General features: G+C 34.3%; 1 protein-coding gene across 1 annotated transcript; it reads left to right on the top strand.

Annotated features, from left to right (window-relative positions):
* Positions 1–2,516: 2,516 nt before the first annotated feature.
* Positions 2,517–3,557, top strand: LOC149261916 (uncharacterized). The gene has a single exon (XM_089382642.1). The coding sequence runs from the start codon at positions 2,727–2,729 to the stop codon at positions 3,117–3,119; it is 393 nt and encodes a 130-aa protein (XP_089238768.1). The 5' UTR covers positions 2,517–2,726; the 3' UTR covers positions 3,120–3,557.
* Positions 3,558–21,222: the final 17,665 nt, after the last annotated feature.

Here is a 21,222-nt window from a genome sequence, read left to right as displayed (position 1 = left end):
ATATATATATATATATATTCTTAAACTAGTTGTTGTAGTAATATTATTTGATCGTAATAATCATTATTAAAATATTATTTTTCATAAACTATTTAAAAAATAAAAATACATAAAATAAATAAATAATATTAATAATATTAATGTTATCCTCCCTTTTCATTTTTTTTGTTTTAATTTTACTCTCCTTTAATTATTATTTTTCTTATAGGATCTTGACTCATTAATTCTGTCTTACTCTTATTTATTTATTTTACTCTAGCCCTATATTTGGTTGACTTGGATTGCTTATTTCTTATTAATGTTTATTTTTTCTATCTTTCTTAATTATTATTTTTATTATTTTATCTTAATTATTATTATATTATAATATTATTCTTAAACTAGTTGTTATAATATTATTTGATCTTAATAATAATTATTAAAATATTAATTTTCATAAACTAGTCCTTATATGATCTAGTTTTGGTCTCTACATAGCCCTCTATTTAAGCACGTGCCATGATCTGCATCTTCATCTGGTCCCATGATGAACCACACTAGTTAGTTCCATTTAAGCTTGTGCCTCATCTGGTCCCGATGATGAACCACACTAGCTCGTTTGTCCGCAAAATTTTCTCCTATGTGATTTCTATGTAAAATATTCTTCTTAATGTAATATGGATCACAAAAGCCTGAATTCAGAAATTACAAAATTAGTCAACCATATTTACTAAATGTGGTTGTGCTAAATTTTATATCATCATATGTCACCCAGACTTACTAATTTGGTTGTGCTATGGTTTATAACATTTGAGATTATAATATTGAGGTTGAATATATAGGATTTATGATATACTACTTAATACATAGCTTTTATAATATTGGATTTCATATTTGGAGTTTTTAATATTTGGATTTAATATTAGGGTGTTATATATATATATATATATATATATATATATATATATATATATATATATATATATGGATTTTAATATTAAGGTATACTAGGACTTACAATATTAGGATTAATATATAAGATTTATAATATAGTGGATTGGTCATAGGGTTTAATAATATTAATAATAGTATTACTATTAATATGCACACATCTTGATTAACAATATTAATGATAGTATTAATGATAAACAATAGAATGCACTTTAGGGTTTTGTAAGTTTGTCCATCCCTCAGTGCCCCTTTAAAATAAAATTAAAAATTAAAAATTATGCTCTAAATAGAAAAATAATGTTAGCTATAATTAAAAAAGAAAATGAATATGCTTTAAAGTAATTAGAAGTTAAAAAAGTGTGGATAAGATGTTTAAATCTTGTACTTTTCAATTAACAAGAGATTTAGATAAATATTTGAAGATATGTTAACTAATTTATGTAGATATCAACTTCATATATATTTATATATATATAAAAGTTAAATTTTTATTGTTAAAATTTTTATTGGATCCTATATATAAACAATACAATTTAGCATTAAAAATACAATTTGAACAATGAAAATTACTATATTATATTTTGCACTCTAAAAAAGTTTAGATGTGAAAAAATTTGATTCTTTTATGCTCATGTTAAATTTGATTAATGGTATTAATTGAAAATTACTCACTTAAATAACTCATTTTTGCTTACTTGTATAATTATATAATCATTAATATTAATATTAAGTCCCTACGATACGTTTAATAATTATTAATGTGGTTGATATACCCTCATTAAAATATTTTAACCACATCTATTAATATAGTTGTGTATATGTTTATATATACATATTTGTTTCTATCAACTACATTTATTAATATAATTATATTACAACCTTAATCAAATAAATATGAATAATATTTAAAAATTATTATATATATTATATTATATTAACATTAACTATAAATTATAAAAAAATAGACCAAGTACGATGTTTTAAACCAAATTTATAATGCTTTGTACATTATAATAAAGCTGGGGTATGTTAAATTAAATGAACCATAATTTACCTTTCAGCATCTCTTTTATGCTTGATTGGAGAGCCGGCGCAATCACAATTTGATTTGATGATGATAAGATTTGGCCCCGTAAATGTATTTAACTCTACTCGAATTCTTGTGAATGACGCAAAAATATTCCTGTCTGTGTTGTCTTAATCAAGCATTTAGAATCGCGTTAAAATTCCGTGCGAATGTTCAATGTTCTCCAAGAGAGACTACTATGAATTAAACGCTGTAACACACGCAATTTATGACGATTTTAGATCATTCCCCAACTCATGCCGTGTTGAATATTCTAGGATTCTAGTATCATTTTTGCCCATATAGAATATATGCGCGTTATTTTCATCATCGAGGATCGTTCTATTCCTTTGCTGCGAAACAACAGGATGGTCAATGAAGTACACGGCTATGCTAATCTAGAATCAAGAAAGCTTCTCCCGCACGCCCAGATAAAAATTGCGGGCACTTAGAAGCCATAATTTCAGTATATAAGGCGCCTAAGCGGCATTTTTCAGACAGATTAGTTAGTTATCTCTAATTTGGTTGTTTTTGTGAGTTCGATCAATCTTTGAGCGGTACAGTAGAGGGATTATTACAGATCGGCAGACTAATAAGGGCCATCGCTTTTTTCAAAGCATCTCTAGCCAGCCAAATAAGGCAGAATTTGGATTGGTAGAATTAAGAAAGGAAGGCTGCAAATACAAGGAAAAGTATAAAAATACGCCGCCGCAATTGGGTTTGCTTAACGATGGATACTGAAGACAAGATATCCGTTGAAGCTCCAGCCGAGATGGGTTTGGATCACAGAGCTGTAGAGCTGCTTGCTCTGGATAATCCATGGCTTCTCATGGTTGAAGAAGAAACTGCTAATTTGTCGACGACAGTGGAAGGGGATGTTCAGAAGGCAGACGAAGAAATCCCAACCATGTCAGGTGAGGGTGCAAATTGTTCTGTTGCAGAAGCCGAGGGTTGCCCAATTTTAATTGACTTTGAGAAGATATGCCTTTGGGATCATGATGGCGAGGTTAAGGTGGGCATTAGACTGGAGGATCCGGATTATATGAAGAAGAGGTTACTGGAATGGGTTCACGCAGTTGCAGCTTATGTTCGTTTGTTACATGCCTCTGCAGATATAAGCTAGAGGCAACGAGCGAGATATCCTGAAGCGAACATCCAAGTTTGGAAACAAGAAACTTTGCTGAAAGAAATAAATAACTGCAACCCTGCCATATTTCAGAAGAGCGAAGAGGAAGAAGGTTGAAGGAAATTAGAAGATAGTGATTTAGAAAAAAGAATAGTGTTCGGTTGATACGGACTCATTTTAGACGAGTAACAGGTGGTCTCAACGGCCAATGGCGAGACAAAGGCAGTGGTTTGGTTTCTATTTAATGTATGGGTTTGTGCATAAGTTCAACAGAACTTCAGGGTGACGTTGAGACATTTGTGCATTTATTCAATAAAACCTGCGCAGTAAACATGATTTCTTTTGCCGGTGTGTTTGTGTTTTGGAATAGCTTAGTTAAAAAAGATATTTACAAATTAGTCCAGAAAATAATAAAAATGTTTGTAAGAGATTTTAGTAGAAGTTTTGAAATTTTAGATTACAATCTTTAAATTTCACAATTTTAAATACACATACATTTTTAATTTTGATAATGTTAAATCTATTTGCACCTTTGAACAAACAAGTAATTTTTTTTCCAAGGCAAGAGCGGATCCTTCTATTCAATTAAAAAAGTGAAATAGTGTAGAAAAGACAAACGCGGCGGTGTGGCCCACCAATATGCCAGGCCTACCCCCATTCATGGTCTCAAGACGACAAAGCAAACCCCAGCACTCAGGCTCGCCAAATCAAACAAGCAGTCCAAAACTGACCGTTGGGTCTTGTGTTGAAGATCCCGCAGATGAGAAACAAATTGGGTGACCAACAAGCACACCTATTAACAAATAAATTGGACCTGATGAACCCAATAGACCATAATCTATAATCCTATCGGGTCCATTTTTGACTTATCCTTCGATCACTTTAACCACTTGAAATCCACCATTTGCGCGCGATCTCGGAGAAGTCATGCGAACAGCTCGAAACATAACCACTGCTGCAGACCCACCAACATGCATGCAAAATCCTGGCCATAGATTAGCCTCGCTAGATCCAACGGTTAAGGATCATATTGCGCGGACTAAAAGCGCCGATAGTTAGCACGCGATGAAGGCAGTAATTCCTCCCCGCCCTTAGCCATGTGTCGCGTGGTGAGTGGAATCGCTCTCGATTGAGAAAAACTACTTTTGGCTTGATGAGAATGCGATATACCGGAAACCACTTCAAGGGCTGTAACGCTGATTACAAGAATAAAATATGGGGTTTCACGTTCACTGAGAAAATCTGGGCTCCGGCGCATGGGCCAAAGGGAGATGAAGATCCCTCCATCCATCCATCCCCCTAAGACATCTGGTTTTCCGTTACCTGAGTTAATGAGGCCGACATAGACCTGCATCCTAAAAAGGATCTCACTTATGTCATAACACTTCATAATGAAACCAAAACAACTAGACTCCGTCTCTGTGGCTCTATGTCAGCGAATACTGTCTCTTGATTTTTCCTAATGCTATTGTCGGTCACTGAGGGCCTTGGATGAGCATCCCTCCTTCAACCTGTCATCCATTATCTCTTCCCACCAGTAGCATAAATCGATATGCTTGTTTCGAACCCCCTCATTAGCTAGCCAGTGGGCAACTTTGTTGGCTTCCCTACGAACATGCGCCAACCTGAGGGTTCTCAGCGTTCTTAGGTGCACTTGGATTCTTTGGTAGACTTGCAAAAGCCTCTAGTTATTTGAGATTTTCTCAGGAGCAGTGCCAGTGTTTATCCTCTTCACTGAGTTAATGACTAATTCTGAATCTGCCTCAATGATGACATTTTGAATGTTGTACTTGAGCAGTATTGCCAGGCATAATTCCATCGCCATGAGCTCAGCCATATTGTTGGTTGCTTTGCCCAGATAACTGTGGAAGATGACTTCTGTGGTTCGTTCCTTATCCCTCAAGACCCCTCCATAACCAGCGTCTCCCAGATTCCCTTTTGAAGCCTCATCTATGTTGAATTTTTAAAAACCATGAGAAGGAAGTTGCCAAGAAGACTTTTTTGCTGAGGTTTTCTTGATAATCTGTATAGAACCTTGAGCTCTAACTTCTCCAATATTATGGCCTCTCTCTGTCCAATGGGTTTACCTATAGCTGCACCTCCCAGGATGTGAACAGTTTCTTTGAGTTGTTTAAGGACTAGCTTGAGGATGTTGCTCACCAGACTCGCTTTCTCCTTGAAAATCATGTTGTTGCGCTCCTTCTAGACATTATAGATTAGGAATCCTAGGGTCAACATCCAGGTGGAGTTTATGATCTCATTATCCGAAAAACATTTCCTCCAATTCTTCAAAGTAGTGATGCTGTCATTAACATCTCTGTATGTTTGCTCAAAGACTTCTCCAACCTAATTCCAAAGTGTTGTGGTGAAAGTGCATCTATTTAGGAGATGATTTGTAGTTTCTTCTTGTTGTCTACATAAGTGACATCTTAAGGGGCCAACAAAGCCTCTTTTTCTAAGATTATCCCATGTCAGAATCTCTCCCTAGTGAACCAGACACTTGAACAATTTGACTTTCATCCAATGGGGATTTTCCCAGATTTCTTTCCATATCTTATTTGTGTTTGAAAGGTTCAACCCTACATCTATCCTTTTGGCTTCCTTGAGGTTGAAGAGACTTGCCTTGTTCTTTCCCCATCTTAGTTGATCATTCAATTTTGAGTTTAAGATTTGTCTCTTGTCTAAAAGACCTTTAAGGGCTATAGCTTGAGTATGTAGCATGTCCATTCCTCTGTAATCTGGAAGTTTCCATGTTCTCCATTTCCCATTGTTCCTTGAGTGGTTCCAGTAGTCACTTACCCACCTTAATCCTTTGTTGATGGTGTCCATGTGAATGTCTGCTAATTCTTCACTTCGGAGATTGTCCTCCTGCTACCAATTATCCTCCCAGAACCAAGTCAGGTTTCCATTTTTGATCTCCTAGAAACTGTGATTTTGGACTAGGGCCCTATTCTCCCATGCCCTATTCCAAATTGTAGAACGTTTTACTTGTCCTGTCATTCTGATTAGATTCTTCTCCTGCCATTCGAAGCATATTTTTTCTTCCCAGGTTTTGTCCATGGGGCTTGTATTTCTTTTAGCCATCTCCACCAGATTTTGGCACCAAGACCTCTATTAAGAATTCCTGGGTCATGAAGACCCAAGCCACCATGGGACTTAGATTTTCACACTCCGTCCCATGCCACCAGGGCCCATTTCTTCTTTTCTTCACCTTTACCCCATAGAAAGTCTCTGTGAATGTTTCTTATATTAGTAACTACACCAGTTGGTGCTGGAATGGCAGATACCATATAGATAGGGATACTTTGGAGGACTTCCTTAGTGAGAATCAGTGTCCCTGCTAGATTTAGTGCTCTATTTGTCCATTTGTTGATCTTGTCTTTTAGCTTATTAAGTACAGGTTCTCAAATATCTTTGTGAAGTGGTTTGTCAGTGAGAGGAACTCCCAGGTACTTCATAGGCAGTGACTCCCTTTGAAAGCCCAAAATTCTGGAAAGATTTCTTTGTATTGAAATATCCATATTGAAAAAGAAAATATTTGATTTAGTAAGACTTACCTCTGAGCCTGCTGCCCTAGAAAACTGACTCAGAATCTGTTTGAATGCTTTGGCTTCCTTACCAGTGGGTGTGCCTTGAAGCATGGTATCATCCACAAATTGCTGATGTGTCACCGTGTCCCCACCTTTAGTGAGTCTTAGACCCTGAATTCTCCCTTCCTCCTTAGCATCTCTAATAGCTCTCCCTAACCCTTCCATCATTAGAATGAAAAGGAAAGGAGAAAGAGGATCTCCTTGCCTGAGACCCCTAGAAGGCTTGAAAGTTCTTGAAGGAGAGCCATTGAGAAGAATTGAATAGCTGGCAATGGTAACTAGCGCCATAACCCATTTAATCCAATTGTGATCAAAGCCATAGGCTTTTAATATTGCTCTTATGTACGACCAGCTAAGCTTGTCATAGGCCTTTGCTATGTCCAGCTGCATAATCATTCCTGCCTCTTTGTTGGTAATGAGTGAATGAACTATTTCATGAGCTTGAATTATATTATCTAAAATTTGTCTTCCTCCGACATAGCCCGCTTGCTCCTCTGACACTAGGGTTGGGAGGAGAGGTTTGAGATGGTTGGCAATGACTTTGGATATAATTTTTTATATCACATTGCATAATGTTATAGGTCTAAATATGTCTGGAGAGGTGGCCTTTTCCTATCTGGGGATTAAGGCTATGAAAGATTCGTTCAGTGCCTTTAAGACTGTCTTAAATCTTTGAGAGTCTTCCACTACCTCCAGGATGTCCTGTTTTACTATCTTCCAACAAACTTTGAAAAAATCTACATTAAAGCCATCCGGTCCTGGTGCTTTCCCATTTTGCATCTCTTTCACGGCTTCCTCTATTCTTCCTCTGTTACTGATCGGTTGAGGTTGAAATTATCTTCTCTACTAACCAAATTAGGGATGTACTGAGTAAATATTTTTGTGAACTGGTATCTGTCTTCCGAGGTTTCTTCAGCAGTTTCCTAAAAATGCTGGAGTAGAACCTTCTCCATCTCTTCATGAGTGTTTCTCTCTATTCCATGCTGGTCTGTAAGTTTCACAATTCTATTATTGTTTCTTTGAGCTATGGTGGATCTATGGAAGAATTTGGTGTTTCTCTCCTCTTATTTAATCCATTGTACTCTAGATTTCTATCTCCAGAATATTTCCTCTTGAAGACATCTGTTATCCCACTCTTGCTGGAGTGACTTTGCCATCTCTTTCCTTTCTTCTGTATAGCCTTCAGTGATAATAATCTGGTTTATTTCCTTTAGTTTCTTTTCCACATCTTCCTTAGCTTTGAAGATGTTACCAAATTCTTTTTTAGTCCACTCTTTCAGTCTGTCATTAATGTGTTTGAGCCTGCTGTGTAGAAGGAACATTTTTGTACCTTGAAGGTGAAGCTCTTCCTTCCACTATTCTTCAATGTTTTTGAGGAAATCTGGATGAGTGAGCCAAGCGTTCTCAAATCTGAAGGGGGTGTTCCTTGGTTTGCCAAAGAGGGAAGCTTCCAATTGGATAGGCCAGCAATCTAAACCTCCAAAAGGTAGAATGAGTGTAGTAATGTTGCATCCCCTGAGAAGAAGTTCCTATGAAACAATAAATCTATCTAGTTTTGAGGCTACTTGGGTAGGCCCTCCTCTTTTGTTATTCCAAGTGAATATTCCATTGCTTGTTTCCATATCAACCAATTTCATATTAGTGATGAAGTTCTAGAAGGCAATTGAGTCTCTACCAAGTGTTCTAGTTCCTCCTTCCTTCTCTATGAGTGATTTTGTTATGTTAAAATAAACTCCAAGTATCCAGGGTAGAGCTGGGTATCTCTTCTTCATATCCTCCAGTGTTGTGAGGAGTCAAAGTTTGTCCTCCATTGGCTGTGGACCATAGACATTGGTGATCATGTAACATTGTCTATCACCCACCGGTTGGAAAATCAGTGAAAGGTGATGTATGGATGCCTTTGCATCAATCACACCAAATTTTTGTGGATCCCATAGAGTGAGAATGCCACCAACAGATTTATTTGTCTTAACTTCAAGGTATTCATATCTATTTAACCATTTGCTATGTTTTTAGCGTATCCTCTCCACAGAGCATTTTGTTTCCTATATGAAAACTATGTCAGGTTTTTTCTCTTTAATCCTTTTACCTAGATTTCTCTGTTTTCTTCTGCTCCCTAGTCCTCTAATGTTCCAGGTTGTGATTTTCATTGAGGTGGGGTTTTAAAAGAGTAACTGAACAGGTCTTTCATCCTTCCTGAATCAATCATGATTTTTCCACACTCGAGTAGTAGTTCTTTCTGTCTTTTTCTTCTCCTCCTCTTGCCTGGATTCTTTGTTAGTTTCCCTATTATTAATCCTATTGAGGAAGTCCCTTTGTTTTCTTGGTTGTCATGTCCTCTTTTGACTCCTGCAGCTGTTTGGTGTGACTTGTTAAGGAATATATGTTGGACCTTGTCCACCTCCTCCCGAGGGATGGAGTTTATTCCCGGTTCCCTCCCTATTCCAGAAACTTTTCCAGCTCTAGGTTTTCCCTTTCTAGGATCTCTTGTAAGTCTTAATCCTCTGTGCCACTTTCACTTTGAGACATTTCCTGGTTTTTTTCTATTTCCATGGTACTCAAAGGATCCATTTTGTGTTCGTTTTGTTCCTGAGTGAACTCCATGTTGGTCCCTTTTCCTTTCCCTCTTACTGTCTCCTTCTCTGTACTTTCTTGATCCCCTCCATCTGCCTCTTTTTCTCCTAAGATCTCAAACCTGTTGTAACTTTTTGTTTTATCATTCCCATTAGGGTTTTTTGGTGTTTTCCTTCCCCCTCATTTTCCTCTTCCTTCTACTTTGGTGAAACCTGTGTGGTCTTTCCCTTTGCTAGTATTTAGGTTTTCCTCCCTTCTATTAAGAGGACAATCTCTGGATAGATGCCCATGCTCATGACACTTGTGACATCTGAACAGGATATGTTTATAGTTAACTGTTTGAACCTATTCCTCGTCATAGACTTCTAGAATGACCTCATCTGGAAGAGCTCCTGATAGGTCCATCTCCACACATATATGGGTATAGGATGTATATTTTCCCCATAGAATAGCCTCTGAGATTTTTAAGAAATGACCTAATTTATCCCCTATAGCTTTTAAAGACTCTGGCATCCAATAATCTAAAGGTAAGGAGTATAGTCTAATCCATACAGGCACCGAAGTGAAGGTTTCTCATTCTGGCACAAAGTTCATTGTCCATGGCCGCATATAGAGACCAACAGCGGCAAAGAAGTATGGCCCTCCTTCAAAAACCTTGTCTCTGTCTTCCATGTTCGTAAACACCACGATAAAAAAACTTTTGGATCCAAGATGTATATTTAACTCCTCCTTTGGTTTCCAGTGGTATTTTATCCAGGTGTACAACGCTTTCTCTGATGGCCAGATTCCCATAAATTTGCATATGATGGCATAGTTTGTCATGTGATCCCTGTGCGCTTGCAGGGAGGTTTAATTATGGTTTTAGGTTTACAGGGCCCCATCTTGGCTCTGTTCTCTGATCCCTAATCTCTATCTTCCTATTTTTCCTCCTGACATTATTCTTCATGGGTCCCTTGATCTGCATGGGTTTCACTGCCTTCCGCCTTCTGAGTTTCGGTGTTTTTTGTCTTGATCTCCAAAAGTTGTGTAGATTTGTTCTTTTTCTCTCCTCTTCCTCTATTTGCTACCATATTACTGTAGGAGGGAGCTCCCTATGTCTCCATGGGTGTCTGTTGTGTTGCCCTCCCCTCGCTTAGTGAAACCCTAGCACCAGAGTTCCACCATCTCTCTCCAAAGGTACCACAAATTTCAAGTCGTATCTTCGAGAAGTTTTGTTAGAGATCTCATTAGGGATTTTTCATTATGTTTTTCGGACTCACTAAGAATAATAATGGCATTAGTAGCTCATTATGATTTGGAGTTGCATCAAATGGATGTGAAAACAGCCTTTCTCAATGGAGATCTTGATGAGGATGTTTATATGGATCAACCTGAGGGTTTTTCTGTAGAAGGTAAAGAACAATTGGTGTGTAAACTTAAGAAGTCAATATATGGGCTTAAACAAGCATCCCGGCAATGGTATATTAAGTTCAATACCATTATTACATCTTTTGGTTTTAAGGAAAATACGGTTGATCACTGTATATACCTAAAGATCAGTGGGAGCAAGTTTATTTTTCTGGTCCTTTATGTTGATGACATCTTGCCTGCTGCAAATAATTTAAGTATATTGCATGAGACTAAGGAATTTCTCTCAACGAACTTTGAAATGAAAGATATGGGAGAGGCATCCTATGTGATTGGAATAGAAATATTCCGTGATCGATCAAAAGGAATATTGGGATTGTCTCAGAAAGGATATGTCGAAAGGGTTCTAGAGAGATTTGGAATGAGTAAGTGTTCACCTGGAATAGTTCCTGTACAGAAAGGTGATAAATTCAATCTCATGAAATGTCCTAAGAATGATGTTGAACGAAAGGAAATGGAATCAATTCCATATGCATCTGTTGTTGGTAGCCTAATGTATGCTCAAACCTGTACTAGACCGGATATCAGCTTTGCGGTCGGTATGTTAGGGAGGTATCAAAGTAATCCAGGAAGGGAACATTGGCAAGCTGCAAAGAAAGTTTTGAGGTACTTACAAGGCACGAAAGATTAGAGTATATGAAAGAAGAAATGAAATCCATGCAACATAATGAAGTTTGGGATCTCGTTGAATTACCACATGGCTGTAAAAGAGTCGGATGCAAATGGGTTTTTAAAACCAAACACGACTCTAGTGGTAATATCGAACGATATAGAGCTAGACTTGTTGCTAAGGGTTACACTCAGAAAGATGGTGTTGATTACAAGGAGACATTTTCTCCTGTTTCGAAAAAGGACTCACTAAGAATAATAATGGCATTAGTAGCTCATTATGATTTGGAGTTGCATCAAATGGATGTGAAAACAGCCTTTCTGAATGGAGATTTTGATGAGGATGTTTATATGGATCAACCTGAGGGTTTTTCTGTAGAAGGTAAAGAACAATTGGTGTGTAAACTTAAGAAGTCAATATATGGGCTTAAACAAGCATCCCGGCAATGGTATATTAAGTTCAATACCATTATTACATCTTTTGGTTTTAAGAAAAATAAACTTGCTCCCACTGATCTTTAGGTATATACAGTGATCAACCGTATTTTCCTTAAAACCAAAAGATGTAATAATGGTATTGAACTTAATATACCATTGCCGGGATGCTTGTTTAAGCCCATATATTGACTTCTTAAGTTTACACACCAATTGTTCTTTACCTTCTATAGAAAAACCCTCAGGTTGATCCATATAAACATCCTCATCAAGATCTCCATTCAGAAAGGCTGTTTTCACATCCATTTGATGCAACTCCAAATCATAATGAGCTACTAATGCCATTATTATTCTTAGTGAGTCCTTTTTCGAAACAGGAGAAAATGTCTCCTTGTAATCAACACCATCTTTCTGAGTGTAACCCTTAGCAACAAGTCTAGCTTTATATCGTTCGATATTACCACTAGAGTCGTGTTTGGTTTTAAAAACCCATTTGCATCCGACTCTTTTACAGCCATGTGATAATTCAACGAGATCCCAAACTTCATTATGTTGCATGGATTTCATTTCTTCTTTCATGGCATTAATCCATTTAAGAATGCAACTCTTGTGTGGGAGAGAGAGGACCCAATTCTTTATATATTATTTAACTCTAATCTGGTACGTCCATCATATACCAATTCAACGCTTAAGATCTAATGCTTTAGATTAGAAACTGCTTTAGTGCTTTAATGCTTTAATGCTTTTAACCGGGTCACATTAAGATTTAGAAACTGCAGATTTCTAACATTCTCCCACTTGACCCGATTATTCATAATATTAAGTGCTGAACATCATACTATGATAAATTGCTGAGAGTTATGGCGGTTGTGCACTATTAATTCAATGCATTCCCTTCCATATACTACAATACCAGCAATCCATCAATTCATACTCATAATTTATATAAAATAGCATAATGGTCCACATAATGTCTTATATCATAATGATTAAACATAATATCTTTATAAGACTCTTTCTTGTTTAAAATTACATAAAATACGTACTACTTCATTAAAACAAGAGACACATAATTGTATATCAGAAACACATAAAAGAGCTCAGAATGTCACACATCAATTATTATTAATACAACCAAGACCCATTCTTTGAACATGTTCCTTAAATTGTCTTGGTTGTAACCCTTTCGTCAAAGGGTCTGCAATCATAAGTTCTGTCCTGATGTGCATGATTGACACTCTTTGTTTTTGAACCTCATCTTTCACAACAAGATACTTCAGATCTATGTGTTTGGCACCTTTAGAGTACTTGTCGTTCTTTGAGAAAAATACTGCTGCAGAGTTATCACAATAGATTTTCAGCGGCTTGCTAATGGTGTCGACAACCGCAAGTCCTGAAATAAAGTTCCGCAACCATAATGCATGAATTGTGGCTTCAAAACATGCCACAAATTCTGCCTCCATAGTAGATGAAGCAACGATAGTCTGTTTCGCACTTTTCCATGATATGGCACCTTGAGCAAACATAAACAGGTAACCAAAAGTCGATTTTCTAGTATCGATGCATCCAGCAAAATCTGAATCGCTATATCCAATCACCTCTGATTCATTGGATCTTCTATACATGAGCATGTAATCTTTCGTGCCTTGTAAGTACCTCAAAACTTTCTTTGCAGCTTGCCAATGTTCCCTTCCTGGATTACTTTGATACCTCCCTAACATACCGACCGCAAAGCTGATATCCGGTCTAGTACAGGTTTGAGCATACATTAGGCTACCAACAACAGATGCATATGGAATTGATTCCATTTCCTTTCGTTCAACATCATTCTTAGGACATTGCATGAGATTGAATTTATCACCTTTCTGTACAGGAACTATTCCAGGTGAACACTTACTCATTCCAAATCTCTCTAGAACCCTTTCGACATATCCTTTCTGAGACAATCCCAATATTCCTTGTGATCGATCACGGAATATTTCTATTCCAATCACATAGGATGCCTCTCCCATATCTTTCATTTCAAAGTTCGTTGAGAGAAATTCCTTAGTCTCATGCAATATACTTAAATTATTTGCAGCAAGCAAGATGTCATCAACATAAAGGACCAGAAAAATAAACTTGCTCCCACTGATCTTTAGGTATATACAGTGATCAACCGTATTTTCCTTAAAACCAAAAGATGTAATAATGGTATTGAACTTAATATACCATTGCCGGGATGCTTGTTTAAGCCCATATATTGACTTCTTAAGTTTACACACCAATTGTTCTTTACCCTCTACAGAAAAACCCTCAGGTTGATCCATATAAACATCCTCATCAAGATCTCCATTCAGAAAGGTTGTTTTCACATCCATTTGATGCAACTCCAAATCATAATGAGCTACTAATTCCATTATTATTCTTAGTGAGTCCTTTTTCGAAACAGGAGAAAATGTCTCCTTGTAATCAACACCATCTTTCTGAGTGTAACCCTTAGCAACAAGTCTAGCTTTATATCGTTCGATATTACCACTAGAGTCGTGTTTGGTTTTAAAAACCCATTTGCATCCGACTCTTTTACAGCCATGTGGTAATTCAACGAGATCCCAAACTTCATTATGTTGCATGGATTTCATTTCTTCTTTCATGGCATTAATCCATTCCTTTGACTCTTTACTTTCTACAGCATGTGAAAACGAAACTGGATCCTTATTGATTCCAATATCATAATCTAATTCTTGCATATAAACTACATAATCATCAGAAATAGCTGACCTACGATTTCTTTGAGGTCTTCTTAATGCTACTTGTTGTGGTTCATGTATATCAGCATTATGTAAGTCATTTCCTTTAGGAAGTACTTCTTCATTTATATGTTGTTCATTATCATCATGCTGTTCTACAACAGCTGGAACAACATTTGGAGTAATAGTAGATGGAGGAACTATTCTAGGCAATGTAACATTTACCCTTGTTTCCTTTATTTCTACTATTTCTCTTCGAGTACTCCCACTGACTTCACCATTCTCAATGAATCTTGCATTACCAGTTTCTACAATTCTTGGACTATGATTAGGACAGTAAAACACGTACCCTTTAGATTTCTCAGGGTATCCTAAAAAATACCCACTGATCGTTCGAGAATCTAATTTCTTTTCATGTGGATTATAAATTCTCGCTTCCGCTGGACAACCCCAAACATGCAGGTGTCTTAAGCTAGGTTTCCTGTTAGTCCATAACTCAAAAGGAGTCTTTTGAACAGCTTTACTAGGAACCCTATTCAACAAATAATTAGCGGTTTTGAGAGCATACGACCACAAATTCTTAGGTAGTGTAGAATCTGACATCATACTCCTAATCATATCTATTAACATCCTATTGCGCCTTTCTGCTACACCATTTTGCTGTGGTGTACCTGGCATTGTGTATTGCGCACATATGCCATGACTTTCGAGGAATTTTGCAAATGGACCTGGACACTGGCCTGACTCATTATATTTACCATAATATTCACCACCTCTATCAGACCTTATGATTTTCACCTTTTTATTTAATTGCCTCTCAACTTCCTTTACAAACGTCTCAAGGACATTCACAGATTGAGATTTTTCATGAAGCAAATAGACATAACCATAACGGGAAAAATCGTCAATGAAAGTGATGAAATACTTTTCTCCATTAAAGGCTGGAGTGTCCATAGGTCCGCAAATATCAGTGTGTATTATTTCAAGAAGCTGGCTGCTTCTAGTGGCTCCTTTCTTATTATGTTTGGTTTGTTTACCTTTAATACAATCCACACATAATTCTAGATCACTAAAGTCCAAATTTGACAAAATTTCATTACTTACTAATCTCATCATTCTTTCTTTGGATATATGACCTAGTCTTTTATGCCACAAGAAAGCAGAATTTTCATTCAACCTGCTACGTTTACATCCAACATTATTTACTACATTCAACAAGGAATTCGCATAAGTGTCATTCAGTTTCAATTTATATAAACCATCAATTAGAATACCAGAACCAACATTATCAGTATTCTTATATAAATCAAAACAACCAGATCCAATCATACATCTAAAACCAGAAATATCCAATTTACTTGCGGAAATAAGGTTTCTAGATAATGAAGGTACATAAAGGGTACTGTATAAGTCTAATACATATCCACTTTCTAGAATTAGACGATAAGTCCCAATGCCTTCAATTGAAGATTTCATTTCGTTTCCCATAAAGAGAAAACGATCTTCATTTGGATTTATGGTTCGGATCGTAAGAAATTCCTGCATATTGTTGGAAACATGAGTTGTAGCACTAGTATCAAGCCACCATGTATTAATAGGAACTTCAACTAAATTTGATTCAAAACATACGAAAGATAGACAACCTGCAAATCAAAAATGAAATAACTATAAGCTCATAACTAACGCGATTCAGATGTAGACATAATAGTATAATATAGCACTCCTTTGGGTAGATACTATCTTATACTTAACATAATTAAATACCAAAACATAAGTGGGTAATAAATATATTCAATTAAATAGAACTGACATCTTTGGATGATCAATATTTATTTAATCAAAATATCTATCAAACCTCATCATGTCAACTAGTTATAGAACAAGACTTTCCTTTGGGTAAGTTCTCAGGTTCTATCATTAGTGACGCCAGTTCTTAATTGGTATTATTATAACTGGCAATTTCTATCAATAATCATTATGTCACTTATGCACTAAATGATTATTCTGATTTTGACCACTTTGGTGATTAACAAAATCATAAATCTCATGTGCATAAATAATTTGTAACACATACCTTATGCAAAACAACATTCTGATTTTGACCACTTTGGTGATTAACAAAATCATAAATCTCATGTGCATAAAAAATTTATAACACACACCTTATGCAAAACAATCAGTCATAGAGCAATTACTTTTATGCCCAAATTTCAAACAATTATTTTGTACCAGTAAACTTTAATCGTGCAAAGCCAAAACAGTAAATGATGCACGAAAAGACCCTTCTAAACTTCAATCCAAATTATATTGAATATAAGTAATTAGGGTCCATATTTCCAACCAGCAAATGTGACCCTTGAAAACTAATACCCAAATTACAGGTCTTCCAAACAAAGTTCGGCCATAAAGAGGATTCTCCGCAAGCATATTGTAAGGGAAAATGTAATGTATTGTGCCCGTATCAGAGGTGGAGTCCCCAAAGTTAAAAACGGCTGGATATTCACAGCTACTATAACCCATTGCAGGCAGCAATGTCATAATCATAACTATACAAGCGCCACAGCATTTAAACAAAAGAGAATTCATGATGACTCTGTATCCGACGGTCGGATCACGAATCTTGATTAACATAAATCCAGGTGCAGTTAATGAGGGCAATGAAATAGTTGTTTTACAACTGGAACTCAAAAGCAACAGTGCCTCACCCCTCTGGAAACTCAAATCCCAATCTCAAAACTATGGAAAGCAATCATAATATCACGCTGGTGATCTTACTGTGCACAACTCACAAAAGCTAGATGTGGATCATGCGTGGTAAGGAAAATTTATGCCCGTCCACTGCATGCATGGCGTGATGTTGAGATCCCACGATAGGAGTCAACCTCTTATCCAATTGAGGAGATATTCAGGAGTCAGATTGGGGTTTATCAAGGGACTGCATCCGAATATACGACAAATGTTTTGAGTATATGTTCAGCCAAAAGATTTAAACGTACCCCATACCGGCTGAAATTTAAGGCGAATATACGACACGAGAAGGGGAGGGCGGATTCCAATTAATTCCCGTTGGCTTAAGACTTCGATTAATGGAGGACAAAACCAGACGTTATGCAGAATTTGCTTGCGGTGGATTTGTTTCGTGATCATTTCATGAAACCCCCACAATTTCCCGAAGGCTCAATCACATGAGTAAAGCACAGAACAGATCAATTGCAATTATAGGAAATATTCAGTTATTGATTGTGGCTCTGATACCAAATGTAAAAAGTTTCCATTAACAACCCAAGATTATCAATACCAAATATTTCACATTCAAAACTTAATATGTTGTTTAAGATGACATACCTTGACTAACAGCGGAAGATGTAATGGCTGCCATCTTCTGTCTTCTGTCTTCTGTCTTCTTCTCAGAATTCGGTTTCTCTCCTCTGCTTTATGTGTTTCTTGATGGAGAAGAATGCAACTCTTGTGTGGGAGAGAGAGGACCCAATTCTTTATATATTATTTAACTCTAATCTGGTACGTCCATCATATACCAATTCAACGCTTAAGATCTAATGCTTTAGATTAGAAACTGCTTTAGTGCTTTAATGCTTTAATGCTTTTAACCGGGTCACATTAAGATTTAGAAACTGCAGATTTCTAACATTTTTATCCTATCGAACAAACAAACAATTCAAACACTTAAGCATTAAGATTTTCTAGAATTTTTTTACACCTGACCATATATCTGCCGTCCACAGAAATTTATCTGGTGTTGAATGGAATATCATATGTTGGCATGCGTGTACCCTATTTCGTACTTTTATGGATTTGGGCACTTGCCCAATGGTTTGCGATAGCCCGTTAAACAGTGTGCTGGAATATTATATTTCGCCATGTGCGTTATGCAAATAAGGTAAAATTGAATTTTTTGTAATTGAAAACTATATTTCGACATGTGCCTTATACTAATAAGGTAAACTGAATTATTTTGTAATTGAAAACCAACAATTTTGTCATGTATATACCATATGTATTAAATGAATGTTAATCATGTTTGACTTTTTATTTTCCCAGCCTAACACGTAATTGAAGGATGCAAGACTTCTCTTATAACTTTACAACTTTCAAATGGAAAGATTAAAAGTTTGTTACTATCAGGTTATATATCCAATCTAAAGGAAATTTAAACGAATGTTATAGGTATAACTTTAATTTTAATAGTAAAGTGTATATTTTTAATTTTAGTTGTCAAATTTATTATTTATTATTTTAATTGTAATTTTAAAATTAAATTACGATTATAATAAAACAATAAGTTATGGTCTATTTAATCACTATGTAATAATGTATTGAGTGTGTTGTTATTTTAAAAATTATTTGAGATTTGGTGGTTAAGAATATGATTTGGGTTTAAGGAGTCGATTCTCTATTTCTGAGAGTTTCAGCTCACGCTAAATCATAAGATCTAGTATATTGGTGGATATACTCTTGGGGTTATAAGGTAGCCACAAGGGTTGATCTTTGAGATTCCCTAGATTAATCTAAAGAATTACGGATTCACCATGGTTAAAAAAAAAAAGAATAAGTCTTTTATTATAAGAGGTTGCAAGTTCAAACCCTCTATAAACTTCAACAATAAAATCCTTTTTTTGGAAATCAATTGAGGATGAGTCATGTGACAAATCTTTTGAAAATGAGATATAATTTATAAGGAGGAATTTTTTGTTTGAAAATCAATTTGGGTTGTCAAATTAAAGGATCATTTAGAATTCTTTAGAAATTTATTTTTATGCTAGAAAAATATTAAGAGAAGTTTTTCAAGATCATCATAATTTTGTAGACTTAGAAGGATAAGAAAATTAGTTATGTGACAAATCCTTTGAAAATCAGATATAATCTCTATATAAATAAGCTACTTTTTTTAGAAATCAATTTTGGTTGTCAAAATTAAAGGATCAATTAGAATTATTTATAATTTTATTTTTATGCTACAAAAATATTGAGAGAAGTGTTTCAAGATCACATAAATTTATTAACTTAAAAAAATAAAAAAATTGGTATTGACAAATGTCTTGAAAACAAGATATAATTTCTATATAAATAGGATATTTTGAGAGAATTTGTTTTTCATCTTTTTTTTTAAATTGTTTTTAATTTTTAATTTTTTACTGTCATAAAATTTCATTTAAAATATTTTTGGGATATTTTTGAAAATAACATTTATAAAACTGTAATTATTTTATAACTATTATTATTATTATTTAAAATATAATTATTTACCATTAAATTAAAATTAATTTTATTTTTACATATTGTATTTATTATTTGCTTCATTTTTCCTATACTATCTTTACATATTAACATTTAACATGTAACATCGAGAATCATTTTAATAATTAATGTGCAGAAGAAACATAAGAATGGATAAATTTGCATTTGTTTTATTAATCATCATCCAAAAAATGAATTATATATCACAATATTTTCGACTCTGGCATCTTTCAAGAATATTATATGTATAATTTTAATTTTAATAGTAAAGGATATTATAGAGATAATTTTATTTTTAATAGTAAAGTGTATATTTTTAGTTTTAATAGTCAAATTTATGTAGGAGATTTTGGTCTGTGTTTTTAGTTTTTTTAATTGTTATTTTAAAATTAAATTATTATTATAATTAAAAAATAAGTTTTTGTGTATTTAATCAATATGTAAAAAAGAATTGAGCTTGTTGTTATTTTAAATATTATTTGAGATTTGTTGGTTAAGAATATGACTTGGGTTCAAAGAGTAAACTTTTTATTTTTGAGAGTCTGAGTTTCAGCTAAATCATAAAATCTGGTATATTGTTGGATATACTTTTAGTGTTATTAGGTAGTCACAACGGTTGATTCTGGACACCCGCTAGATTAATCTAAAGAATTACATTTTCCCCATAGCTAAAAGAAAGAATATGTCTTTTGTTATAAAAGGTTACAAGTTCAAATCCTATATAAACTTCAACAATAAAATCTCTTTTTTTTGGAAATCAATTGAGGATTGGTCATATGACAAATCTTTTAAAAATGAGATATAACCTATAAGGAAGAAAGTTTTTTTGAAATCAATTTTAGTTGTCAAATTAAGAGATCAATTTGAATTTTTTATAATTTTATTTTATGCTGCAAAAATATTGAGAAAAGTGTTTCAAGATGACATCATTTTGTTGACTTAGGAAAATAAGAAAATTGATATGTGATAAATCTTTTCTAAACTAAATATAACCTATATATAAATAGGATATTTTGAGAAAAATTATTTTTCATTTGTTTTTTATTTTAAAAATATGATTTTCATTTATTTTTTTTAATATCATAAAATTTGATTTAAAATATTTTTGGAAATTGCCGAATATTCTATTTCACATTAAAACTTATAAAAATTAATTTTATTTAAAAAATTATAAAACTATAATTATTCTATAATTTTTTACTATTATTATTTTAAAAATAATTATTTATAATTAAATTAAAATTATTATTTTTTTTATATAAATTAATTAATTTATATATTTATATATATATATATATATATATATATATATATAAAAATATATAAATATAGATATTATTTGTTTCATATTTTCCTACCATATCTTTACATATTAACATTTAAAATGTAGCATCGAAAATGATTTTAATAATTAATGTGTTGAAGAAATAAAAGAATTGATAAATTTGTATTTGTTTTTTTCTATCATTATACAAATAATGAAATATATATCACAACTAT

Source organism: Pinus tabuliformis, chromosome 6 (genome assembly GCF_031772625.1).
Source record: "Pinus tabuliformis cultivar Carrire ecotype Pingquan chromosome 6, CPIR1, whole genome shotgun sequence".
Lineage (NCBI taxonomy): Eukaryota > Viridiplantae > Streptophyta > Pinopsida > Pinales > Pinaceae > Pinus > Pinus tabuliformis.
This window is presented reverse-complemented; position numbering and strand designations above follow the sequence as displayed.

Coding starts and splice junctions, on each gene's coding strand:
- LOC149261916 (XM_089382642.1), top strand. CDS start 2,727: ATGGATACTGAAGACAAGATATCCGTTGAAGCTCCAGCCGAGATGGGT.